We start from the raw sequence: 13,778 nt of genomic DNA, 5'->3' as shown, positions 1-13,778 counted from the left end.
AGGACTCATTATTAGAAATCAACCAACTTTCAGTTAACTTTGCTGCTTAAGAGTTTTGAAATTGATGAAATGGAAGAAAAAAGTCCAAAACATCATGCAACAATTCGTGCATGAAACTTTATGGGCAGTAAATGATTTCCCAGTCATTCTGAACAGAGTCAGTGTGCTACAAATGATTCCCAGCCCCAGTGGTGCTAATTAGAGACGCCATGTGCATTGGGACTACTTTAGATGATGCTCACCTTTACAGCACATAGATATTCGCATTTTCCAGCTGAACTCTCCCTCATTGATTTTCGCATTATTTTTTCAAATTGCCAAGCTAAGAGCGCGCTTTTGAAGCCCATAGAAAACGAATCGCATAATTACACTGTTTTGCAGCCGGAATAAACAATGGGTTTCATTATACATGAACAATTTACAAGGATGAGCGGGTGACCTGAGGTTATAAGAACATGGAGAGCTGTCTGTCACTTGTTATCGTCGGTATTGTTCGCTGGTTTTCAGCAAATCTGAAAGGGATTCTATACAAGCCTGGTCCGATCAGTCAGTAATTAGTTTGTGCGTGATTCGCAGCAGATCAAAACTCTTCTGAAGGATCCTCAGGGTTTGATGTAGGTTAAGACCCAAGTGGAGATGCACATTGATTGCTAGGAGTGGCGTTATCGACTGCGGTGGCTTGAACCTCAGTCCATTAGATCCACAAATGAGACATTCCTGCGATCAATCTGTAATCTCAAATGAGACCGTGCCTATAGAGCATCACAGTCCCGCCCACAGCCGGTGCCGGAAGTAAAAATTCAATGCAATTTCTGCAAAAGCCATAAAAACGTAACCATACATGGTAGACTTAAAACCAGCGACGACTGTACTAAGCGACTGTATATGCTCATATAAACGCCAAAAGTTCATGGGGCACTAACCTTATTTTAAGAATGCCTTTAATTCGCGATGCCTTGGAAAAGTACTTCATTACCCACAATCCTGAACAATCCCACAGTGATACATCTGACTGGTGGAAGTCGTGTCACGTGTCTGAAACCCCGCGAAGGTATGTGACAGACTGAAGATCGTGTAATAGAGAGCCTAAGTCCCTCCCCTTCCGATCGACCACCAAGGGACCTTAGTTTGGAAAAATATTGAATGGTAGTCAATGGCGAGAGACAACAAATAGTTTGATCTCGTTTGAATTGTGCCCTGAATTGCACATATGATGTTTGTCAATTTAAAAGATACATTTTAAAGTAAAGACAGTCGCAGTTTGATGCAAAACCGTTGAGGTATAAGACTGTGAAAATACGTAATTACAAAGACTACAAACCCCAAAGGCGCACATTTTCTCTTAATGAATGAAGCTAACTTTACTGAGGCTGTCTGTCATTGTTTCTACAGTCTTACGTTATAATCGTAACGTTACGCCGTCATACCTGAGTGTTTTGTACCAGACTGCACACACACGAGCAGCGGATCTCGTTTCGCTTCCTGGGAGATGTAGTTCATTGAGCGATTTTCACATAAAACTCAATGTTACTCTTCTATTGTATGACAAACTGTGACGTTTTTGACTTTCAGAATTATCTTTTAAATTGACAAACATCATATGTGTGAGGTCACAGTTCAGACGGAATAAAAAGATAAATTGTCTCTCGCCATTGACTACCGTTCATATTTTTTTCCGAAATGAGCCGGAAGCGGAGGGGCGGGACTTAGGCTCTCTATGACGTAGGGCTAAGTTCATTGGTCGCACCTCTGAACGCCCCCGCGCCATTGGATGTGCAGTTGCCTCAGCACATCCAATGAGCGAGCCAGATGCTAAATGGTTTAGCATGTGGAGCTGCAAATGCGTTTGCTTCAGTAAATCGAGGAAAATTAGTTTCCCTGCACATTCACACTGGAGGAAAAAGTTCACACGGCCGTCGTCAGATTCGGAAGTCACTCAAAAGGCTCTTTCACGGTGGCTTCAGTCGACTTTAGTGAGTTTACGGGAGGAGTATTTCCTTCGCTCGGAAATGAAAATATGTACACAGGCTTGTACCCTTGACTTTTTTTGGATTTTCTCTTCGTTTTTTCCGTCGAAATGATATTTCAGCCGTAGCTGGTTATCCTCAGACATGCTCTAATACTCTTTAGATATGGATTTTACAAAATGTCAATGGGAGAAATTTACTTCCGGCACCAACGCTCTCTCGGGCTGTGGGCGGGACTGTGATGCTCTATTATGACACTGTCTAAAAGCTATTTGAGGTCCATGCAAATGACTGCGGCAGTCCCGCGCTCTGCGTTGTGTAAAACAGGATATTCCCGAGAGATCCACAGGACAGTCTGTCAATGGAAGTGCAACACTCGTCTCGGATAGGACTCGGATACTTTGAGCGAGTCAAGGGAAAGTCATTCCTGTTCGGCATGCCATTCACGTGCCACCTCGACTCAGGTTTGCTCTCTTAGCTCCATAAGAGCTTTTCTCATCTGCCATTTTCAATATCATGCCCGGAGGCAGTCCTGATGCTGTGAAATGTGCTGTGAAAGAGATGGGAGAATCCCCTCTGCTCCCTCATTCAATACAGTACTCTCCTTAGATGTCTAAACTGAAGTGGGGCAATTTGCAGAGAATGAATTCTGACAAACAGGCAATTGAACGACCATAAATACGCGGTTGGGATATTAGCGCTGACATTTTCCTTTAATCTGTTTGTCAGTCATGTGCTGACTCCTTCTTAATGACCTGCTATCATGGCATAAAGATTGCTGACATGCTCGATCTCATTTCCTCCCCTCATCAGCAAAAGAGACACAGCCCGATTTACTTTGAAGATACTGATGACCACGAATGCGATGCCCTTTAACTGAGCGTTTTATGCACCTTGCTTTATGGCTCCATGTATATTGATACAGTGATGTAAAATTGATATGTTGAGCTCATTAGGAGGAACCGGTGTCTTGCATCAACCTCCTCCGAGGGCATTGAAGACTCTCAATAGAGTGTTTAATGAATATTAAACTGTATGTTTGGTCTCATAAAAATGCAATCACGCTGCCATCAAAGAAACTTTTTGGAGGAATGTAAATCACGCAGGTAATTATGAGTGAATTGCTGAGAAAATGCATTTTTTTGTGGGCAAACTTTATGAAGGTTGTTTATGTTAAATGTTCTCGCTCTTCTTCCTCATGAGTAAAAAATTAAATTTAAAAGTTGAGTTCAATGAAATGCATTGCACAAGGCTCTAGATGTTTTTTTTTTCTTTTTTAAATTTGGTTTAACTTAAATACTTATCAGGTGGAAGTTTGACGTATTTAATAAAAATATCTATAAATTTTATTGTTCTTACTAAGAATTTTTTTTTGTTAGTGTTACTTAATGTCCAATAATTTGTTGAACTTATTTAAAATTTCTTGGTAATCTGTACTGTTTGCATGCTATGCCTTCGTTACTCAGAAAAACCTTGTCAACATTACTGGTTTGAGTACCATTTTGATTGAGTACCATTAGAAAAACAAAACAAAAATTATTTATTATTTTTTATTTATTATATATTACAATTTATTTTATTATTTTTTTACCTAATTTATTTGGTAACACTTTACTTGAAGGGGTGTGACATGACATATATGTTATGAATATGAAGGAAGTTTTATGCATGTTTATGACAACTGTCATTAAGTGTCATTCACTCAATTATGACATTTTGAATGCCAATAGACATTGTTTGAGGCGTCTTATTTATGACAACTTGACATAAACCAATACATCATAACCTGTCAGAGTCTTTGTCATGACAACTTGACATTACTAAGACAACAAAACATGACATAGCAGATTAATTATCAAACTTAAGAAACCACCTAGCTTTATTGGTTAACATTACATTAAACTGTCAGGTGGTTGGTTTTGACATTGGCTGTCATGAAGCCATTATAACTTTTTAATGATATTATCATTAAATGAATTGATATTATAATCTTCAAGACATATGTCATATCATGGCTATGAAGGTGTCATGCCAGTCTTATGCACACCCCTTCAAGTAAAGTGTTACCATTTATCCTTTAAGTCTTTAGAGGACTCCTGATAGAGAGCAATTAATTAAGTATTAAGTCTTTGAGTGAATGGCTTTTGTGAAGTGTGTCTGTATCTACGACGTATCATCTGAGAGAGAAAGATTATAACAATGAGTACTGCATGCATTAAGAGAAATTGGGGTCTTGTACATAAGTGCACAAAGAACTGAGCAGATTCTCTATTAGAAATGACCATCAATTATGAACTGAAACTAAACAACTAAAGTTAACAAATTCAATATTACAAATATTTGAGCAGAAAATGTATTTAAAATCCAGAATTTCTGGTCACCATTTAAAGGTTTTGCTGGGATGCCGGTCTCCAGTATGAACCAGTCACACCAGCACTATACCAGCTCTAACCAGACTGGACCAACATGGAATTCAAGCTGGTTTATGGAATCTATGCTAACTATTGCACTAGTATTTTAAAATTTCGATTGTTCTGTCTTTTAAAAAATGTTTGAGAGACAGAGACTTCCATTAATAGTATTGCAGAGCTCTAGCACTAGCAGGGAGTCCCAGGGAGAAATGTAAACCAATTAACCAGGCGAAACTACAGTCTTTCCTGGGTAAGTGGATGACTGACCTTTGAAAACGGTGACATTTCAACTTAAGATCTCCCGTATGAGTCGAGTGGACTTGAAAGACTTGTGAAATATATTGGAAAGTGGGACTGCTCTTTTTAAGAATGGGAGAGAAACTAAAACATTGTCTTAGTTAGTCAAATTAATGATTATCATTAGCATAATTTATTGCCTCGGTTGGCAGAACATCTTCGAAAAAGGGACTGCATGGAAAAGCATGCTGGTGCAATTGAATGCACATATCAATATAAAGATTCATATGACAAACAAGCTGATGAAAAGAAAATTCAGAGGGAACCAACATGTTAGTGTTTGTAATACAGCCAAACATTCAATATCCTCCATATGTCATCCAGAGACAGACAGTGGAATTTAATGCAGGCGAATAGACAGTTTTCATAGTGTTATTAAATAATGTGAATCACCGAGACAGAAACGGAGCCTCAGCTGGGAGAATTGTTTTAAATCAAATTTCCACCTTGCATGAAAATTACACCATAATATCCATAACAAAGAGTAAATTAGGGGGAAAATGAGCCACACAAAGAATCAGTCTCAATCTCACAGAGCTTTCTGGAAAACCAAAGCCATGAAAAAAGAGGTAATTAAAACAATAAGCTGCCTTGATAACGTTCTGACAGTCTGCTGATTATCTATCCGGGATGTATGTCTTGAGAATAATGAGAGTGAAATGAGAATACAACAAGAATTTTTGCTAGGAAATTGACCTGACTTTAGCATGTAAAATATATCTGAAAAAAATCAAGCTTTTTATATGTCAAAGTATACAGCTCTCTGTTAACAATACACCAATTACAGTGACACCACAAAATTGAATAATTCTTCCTTAGAGAAAAAGGCCTTGATGAAATATTTTACGTGACAATCTCCAAATTGTATTTATTTTTCTAACTCGAGCTTGCTGCACTGTCCTTCGAGAAGGTTTGATAAAACCGATGGTGTAGAGGTGTAGCAGGCGTGGAAACCTAAGCTTTAGCAAGTAACTCTAATTAGTTCTGCTCTGACAAGGTGATCCCGGCAAATTCGAGACAATTCCTTTAATCTTTTCGAAGATTAGACCTGTCATCAGTTCAAATGGTTGGCGAGCAGCCACACTGTCGGTGGCTGATGAAACAAAAATCTCCTTTCGAGTGATGCCGACGGATTATTTAGCGAAGCCAAGTGAGGTCATAGTGTTAAACGCGCAAATGAGCTGCAAAACAGAATTAATCCGCAAGGCAATCAAGCTTGCCCTTGTCCAAAAACCTCAATTTACACCCGTATGTTTTGGCGAAAATAACAACGAAAGCCTGGCCTCTTGAAACCAAGTATGGTTTCTTAATTTTGTAGATGTCTCATTGTCCACACCAAATGTCGTTATCTCTGTGCGTCAGGGACTTCAATCCAACTTTCAAGTTCCTTCCGAAGTCATTTAGGGCCAAACGTCTGCCTCGAGGGCAAGCCATGTGATTGAGTTGCTGGTAGCCTAACACACAATGATGGTTCATACAAAACACCAGCATGTCCTGCTTGTCTGATGAGGTCTCTTCATTTGCCCGGTGACCTCTGAAGAAATGCCAGGCTTATCATTTCCCAGTAATTGGCTGAGGAAAAGGGAGAGTTTCATTCAGACAAATGATTTCAGGAATAGCTTGATTTTTTTTTTTTGCACGTTTGCGAGGAATTTGTTTCCGTTTCTGTAGTCTCTCCATTGTAAGCCACAGTGGGCTAGACGATCTTTTGCAAGCATAAGATAGGAGATAATGACAGATAATGTGAGAACCAATGCGATTAAAAGAATGTAGATATCACAGTCACCCTCATTTCTAGCTTTAGTAGATGGCTGGGTGTAACGTTACACTCATACAATGTACAAAGGAAACCATTTAACCAATAAAAATGTCCAGCACTTTTATGGTAACAGCACTGCTAGGATCTGTAGACAGATGTCATAGCGTATTATTGACTTGCATCATGTAATAGTGTCCAATAATTTCTGATGGAATAAAGATTTTACTGCATCTGTTGGCTCAGCTCTGCTAGAGAAATGCATTTATGTTCTGGCCGACTCACTGCCCGAAGCTTGTAAAAGCTGTTTATTTGCATATTTTATTTGCATACTCTAAATGGTATAATTATTTCTAATATAAATCAGGGGAACACCGTAAACTGCGGTCTGTCAGTCTTATTTGAATGTCACCTTTATGTACATTTTGTACAAAATCCAGGTCATACAATTTTGAGTGAAAGTGTACTTTTTTTTATACTTTTATACTTTAAACCAACCATAAAAATTGCACAAACATATATATGTATATATATATACACATACATACATACTTGATTATATATACATATATATAGGCTAAAATAATGGCATTTAAAAACTTGTCAAATCCACTTGTTCTGACTTTTTTGTTTTGTGCTCTGCCATTTGTTTGCAGTAATTAGATTAAGATGAGGGCTTAATGAGTGTAACAGCAGTATCTGTGTCATTTTCTCCACTGAGAGTCAGCTGGATTGTGACCTTTGAGTAAAAAATAAATAAATAAATAAAATGCTCAGGTAGGCCGTGGCATTTAAACGATGGCCAATTGGCACTAAGGGGCCTAAAGTGTGCCAAAAAAACATCCCCCACACCATTACACCACCACCACCAGCCTGCACAGTGGTAACAAGGCATGATGGATCTGTTTACGCCAAATTCTGACTCTACCATCTGAATGTCTCAACAGAAATCGAGACTCATCAGACCAGGCAACATATTTCCAGTCTTCAACTGTCCAATTTTGGTGAGCTCTTGCAAACTGTAGCCTCTTTTCCCTATTTGTAGTGGAGATGAGTGGTACCCGGTGGTGGTACCCTCAAGGTTGTGTGTGTTGTGGCTTCACAAAGGCTTTGCTGCATACCTCGGTTGTAACGAGTGGTTATTTCAGTCAAAGTTGCTCTTCTATCAGCTTGAATCAGTCGGCCCATTCTCCTCTGACCTCTAGCATCAACAAGGCATTTTCGCCCACAGGACTGCCGCATACTGAATGTTTTTCCCTTTTCAGACTATTCTTTGTAAACCCTAGAAATGGTTGTGCGTGAAAATCCCAGTAACTGAGCAGATTGTGAAATACTCAGACACCAACAACCATGCCACGCTTAAAATGGCATAAATCACCTTTATTTCCCATTCTGACATTCAGTTTGGAGTTCAGGAGATTGTCTTGACCAGGACCACACCCTTAAATTCATTGAAGCAACTTCCATGTGATCGGTTGATTAGATAATTGCATTAATGAGAAATTGAACAGGTGTTCCTAATAATCATTTAGGTAGGTTACCGTTTATATAATAACATTTCAACCCCAGTGTCATTTTAACAACCAATAGCATACTCTAAACTTAGCAACAGTCAAATTCCCATATGGTAAAACTGGTTGATGGAATTGCAGTGAGATTTTCCCAGATGGCAGGCCGGTAGTACTTTTTATGTCTCCTGACAATTATGAGAAAATACAAACCATCCCTGGCAGAATCTCTGAGCCCTAATCCTCTTTTGAACTGAAAACCTCAGTTTTTTTTTTTGTACTGCTAACATCACAGACAAAGCTTACCCAAGATACCAACATTATCCGCTTTAAGACAGAATTGTGGACTTCATAGCACACAGATTACCCTGTGCTTTTGTTGCTCTTGCTTATTGTGTTCACTTTATCAGTACTGATAGAAGTCATAAAACCTGCGTGTCACCTCATCATTTCACTGCTTTATGGTTCATGGTTTTATTGCAAGATCTGTTGATCGATTGCCCTATTGAGTTTTCTCAAACAGTGATTTATCTCCTTGTCCCCATAAGTATCATCTTAGAATTGCCCCAATGAACATTTTCTAATGCGCTTGACACCAGAAGTATCTATCGGACACAACACCAATGTGCCATTTTGAAGCAGGGGGACATTACAGTGCACTTCAGAGACAGTAACGAAGAAAAAAACCTAGCATCTGTGCTGAAACAACATTAAGAGGCCAAGCAATTCTCTTTCCTTTTTTTGGAGGATGCTTAGCAACTTTTTTTCCCCATGCTGGCAATATGAGACCTGTGTGAGTTGCCACTTCAACCTGATTCATGTGGGTGCCCTTTGCAATCTCAGGTTCACTCAGAAGGTCTATCCAACAAAAGAACCGCAGAGGCGAGTGCTTCATCTCTAATAATGCCCGTAGGCCACAATCTCCTCCAGCCAGAGCTATAGTCATCTCACAGACTATATCCAATAAAACAAACAACGTACATCCAAACCAAAACAACAAGATCCTTGCAAATAGATATGGCAGGACCATTAAAGAGGATGTGAAAATATTCCATCTGAATATAGTCATATTATACTTGTATTATTGCTTATAATTGCTGCATAAGAGCCGGAAGGTGCTCTTCGTTACAGAGTAGTTTTTTGTTACGTTGGTTGAAAGTCTCTTCACATCCTGACAGCAATCACTAAGTCAAGTGGTCTGAATGTATTTATATGTATCATCAGTGGAAGGCGTAGGACATTTTTGTCCATGCATGCGTGATTCGATGTCCTACCTGCCTGTAAATGTATGTATTCCCATTCCTTCTCCACAGTCATCACCGCATTTCATGCTATGTGAAATCTCACGGCCTATGGGGAAGAAAATGAATAGTTGAAAAAAAATTTGTTTGCTTTTTGCGCACAAAAAGTATTTTCGTCACTTGATAATCTTAAGGTTGAGCCACTGTAGACACTCGGACTATTTTAATGATATCTTTCATAACTTTTGGCCCGGCCAGTTTCGCCTATAGAGGAGTGATCCAGCTCTCAGATTTAATCAAAAATATCTTAATTTGTGTTTAAAAAGTCTTACGAGTTGGAACAACATGAGGGTGACTAATTACTGACAGAATTTTCATTTTGGGGTGAACTGACCCTTTAACTAATCACATAACAAGTAGGCCTACTATACAAATGAATCTCTGGCTGATAACAGAATACTTTCTTTGAAACGATATGTATTGTGAAATAAACTTGAATTTAATTGAAATGAATTGAATAAACATGCTACGCATTCTCTCACGTTCCTGAAAATCTCATTTCTATGGGAGGTTCTTCAGGAAAGCTTTTATGGAGTTGGTCCTGTATGGGCACCGCAGTTAAAGACGGGGAGGTACGTAGGTCTTGTATTGTGCTGTGGTTTTAGGATTTAAACTACATAAGAATTATTTTCTAAAAATCATTCATTTTATGTAAATATATCCTAATATGTTCTGAAATAAATCGGATTTTCCTTTGCCATTCAATTGAGTCTTCACTATTTTCCACTGTGGATCTCTAATCCTCGAGCAGCGGCAGGAACTAACCCTAAATCATCCTGAAATCAGGCAAGTGGAACCAGTGATTACAGCACTTCATAATCCACTGACGACTGGCACAGCAGTCTGTATAGTGTATGAAGAGATCTGAGCATATGTGGAAACCTAGCCTGGGGAAACCCAGGCAACTTCCAGAAAATTAAGATTTGCTCTGCAAGTTAGTCTGGCAAAGAGCTCATTCAAGCACATTTCCAATTTGTCGAAATCACAGCACCAATCAGAAACGTTGGGGCGGGGTTTACACCATGACGACAACACAGTGACGGTGAAGAAGATTTTGTACATTTACAAAGATGGATGACACCGTGGAACTAGGGGTGTTACCATAGAGAGTAAAAGAAATGAACACAGCGACCCCATTGATTTCAACGGAGAAGACCGAAGCTCGATTATTTCACTTCCTGTCTGATGTCTGAGCGACCACGCAGGCTCAAACTGAGCGTGACGACAGTCTGACAGTTGAAAATCTTCTAGTAGCTGTGCCAAGACAAATCTGAATCACCCAATTCCTCAAAAACATTGTTGAAATATTGTGTCCCGTTGCTTTTATGGACTCTCTATCTATGGGCTTCTACCTCGACTTTGTGCCTCCATGTCCCCCTGATTGCCTCATAGACAGTAAAAGATTGCCGCGAGCTTCTCCTCCTGTCTATACGGTAATATCTCGTATTGTGCGACAGAAAGTTGCGTGGTTATTAGCCTATTTTTACAAAAACGGCTTCTACGGGGCCGTAACATAAGATACAAAGTAATGAAGCATTTTATACATTGTCGTGTTTCTTTAGAAATAAATAAGACAAATGAAGTCTTTGGACGCCCCAGATGTAAAGTTATTCGCTGTTAAAGTGACGCCAAAATGAATGGGAGTCAATGGAAATGCTAACAGCAGGTGAAGTTCTGCTACAATTGTGGCTCCCGCGAGGCTTCAACTTCCAGCTGATGGGCGTGACGGTTATAGTTTTCATTTCATTTCATTTATTTTGTTTATTTTACAGGGACAGTGCTCATTAATTGACAGTAAAATAACTGTAAATGAGCCAGAGTTAGCTCAACAGGCTAATTTGCATCTGTTGTCCCTGGCCAGTTATTATGATAGTTGACACCGAAGACACCGTTTCACAAAAATAAACAAGAATGAACATGAGAAGGAATGTTGCTTTAACCGCGGAGAGAAGTCAGTATACTCCGTCTTTCAAGTTCAAATTCCCCCTTACTATGTTACTATCTCTCCTAACTGCTTTGTTGGACAAAATGGCGGATGACGAAGTATTTTTGGTCAGATCACCTGTCAATCAAGGTCCCTGTGAAGTGTCATTTGCGCCCAGAGGCATTTAAGCTACGTCCGTTGGTGACGCCCCTTTGGAAATGATTTGTCTATGAAGCTTTGCCAGATACAACTGAGAATGGTTTGGTTTTAACCAGTGAAAACCATTAATAGTGATAGAATAGAGGCTAGAAGTTCGGCAATGCAAACACATGAAGAAGAGTTGGATGTGCACTGGTCAGACGGAAACATCTTGCCCCATTCAGGCTGCAAGTGACTTTAAACCCCTTCTTGTTTGCGTTGCAGCAGTGGTGGAATGTACCGAAGTACAAATACTTTGTTACTTCACTTAAGTACATTTTTCACGTATCTTTACTTTACTTAAGTAGAATAAATAGTGCATACTTTTTACTTTTACTTCGTTACATTTTGCAGCAATTATTTTACTTTCTACTCCACTACATTTCTACAACTTCTGTTACATTTTCATTACATTTTCTGATCAGTTTTTCCCCTGCCAAAACGTAATCTGACCGTCCGTTCGTTGCACGTTTGTCTCACCAGTGACGTTTGGTTGCCATAGATACATCAACTAAATGCGTCTCGCACGCAGTGTGTTTATCGTGCAATTTATACGCGAAAATTTGTTTTTACGTGCATAGGAAACACACCGTGTGTAATATACGTTTGGTTAGGATTAAGGCAAGCCGAGAGGTTCAGAATTACGCCGTAAATTAATCGCGTTTACTGCCAAACATAGTTGAAGAGTTCAGATGCAAAAGCCTCTAAGTGCCGTTTGAAATTTTCTTCTAGAATGATCATTTTTATCAAGCTTGTATATTTAAGTTCAGTAATTTCACTTAAATGGCAATGATAATTACCTATTAATTGTTATTTAAGTGAAATTACTGAACTTAAATATACAAGTTTGACAAAAATCATCATTAAAGAAGAAAATTTCAAATGGCATTTAGAGGCTTTTGCATCTGAACTCTTCAGTTATAAACATATAAGTTAGTAAGGATAAGCATGGTTTATATTGCCTAATTGCAAGCTTGTTTCAGAAATGGTGACATTTTTTTCCATAATTATTGAACATCATTATAGGAGTATTAGGTTGAATGAGTTAGAATTAAATATTTTATTAATCATTAGAAAATAGTCATTAAGAGAATCAATTGTTATGCAAGTACTTTTACTTTTAATACTTAAAGTACATTTAAAATCAGGTACTTTTTACTTTTTACTTAAGTATGGTTGTCATTGTGTTACTTCTACTTTTACTAAAGTAAATATTTATCTGGTTATTTGTACTTTTACTTAAGTACTGAGATTCAGTACTTCCTCCACCACTGCGTTGCAGTGTACAGTACAGCCTGCAGTCGGGCTTTTCCTCTGTTTGCCTGTTCTTCTGGAGGAAGGCCTGAATCAGGGTAGTGCTGTGGACTCAGAAACTTGAGGTAGGATACCGAATTGTACAATAAAGCAGAAAAAAAGTTACAGCAAACACAGCATGCACTGAATTTTAAACTATAGGGTCAAGACCTGTACTTGAGATCCTACAGATGCAGTTCTGCTGGATACGAGGAAAAGGAGATGTCTTCGGTGAACTTGTTCTTTCACAGAGTAAGTTAGGTTACCTCACAAAATTTTGATTCAGACAAACTGCTGGAATCCAAAAGGCATCATAGTTTCGGATGAATCCGAAATTTCTAGATCTTAAGCATCTTCTTCTCTTTCAAGTACATGTCTCGGTACCTGTGAGAATATCTGGTGGCAAAGTTCAGCCGTCTCATTTACTGCACCTGCCAAACTCATTACGAGGAATCAAAAACAAGGAAACTCATTAAAGCTACATTTGTGCCAAATAGTGTTTCCAAATTGACTTTGTTCTCTTTGAACAATAGGAAGAGTTTGACGGGGAGACATCTGCATGTTTGATCCTCTACTCTTCACTTTCTCCTGACATGTTGTGAAGGGAATCTTTGGGAGACATGTGCAGAATGACAAAGGAATCACACCTCATGCTCAATTTCCTCACATTTCTTCCCGTTGTTCATCTTACCGGAGTAAAATTAATAACCAAACACCAGTCAAAGTCACTACGGCGGGGAAGATGATGATTGTGGTTGTTTAGACTTCACTTCTGGGAAACAGAAATATATTTTGTAAGATAACAAATGATTGAAACAGTGCCAGGAGATGAAACAAAGCGATTTTCCGACTCATAGCTCACTTTTGATAGCGAGATCATCAGTAAAGAGATGCTTTATTTACAGCACTTGGCTAGATGATGGATTTTACTGCTATGAATTTATCAGATTTGATACTGTTATGATTTTCCCAGAATACTGTCATCATTTATGCATTTGCAGTGTATTAAGGCATGGATTCGAAGGAAAATTGTTGCATTTTATCTAGCGTTTGTGACAGATTCACAATATGCAAAAATGTATATCACAAGCATAAGGGTTAGCTAGCTTAAAGGGATAGTTCA

At 38.7% G+C, this 13,778-nt stretch overlaps 1 protein-coding gene across 1 annotated transcript in view; it reads right to left on the bottom strand.

Moving 5' to 3' along the window:
* The window catches only part of cep126 (centrosomal protein 126), a 154,074-nt gene that overhangs the window by 71,823 nt on the left and 68,473 nt on the right, over positions 1-13,778 (bottom strand). The window contains exon 3 of the mRNA XM_089116510.1: positions 9,214-9,289. Coding sequence (XP_088972636.1) covers positions 9,214-9,256 — 43 coding nt within the window. The 5' untranslated portion in view covers positions 9,257-9,289. The remainder of the gene's footprint in view (positions 1-9,213; positions 9,290-13,778) is intronic.

Source organism: Pimephales promelas, chromosome 10 (assembly GCF_988280905.1).
Source record: "Pimephales promelas chromosome 10, fPimPro1.hap1.1, whole genome shotgun sequence".
NCBI classification, from domain to species: Eukaryota; Metazoa; Chordata; class Actinopteri; order Cypriniformes; family Leuciscidae; genus Pimephales; species Pimephales promelas.
This window is presented reverse-complemented; position numbering and strand designations above follow the sequence as displayed.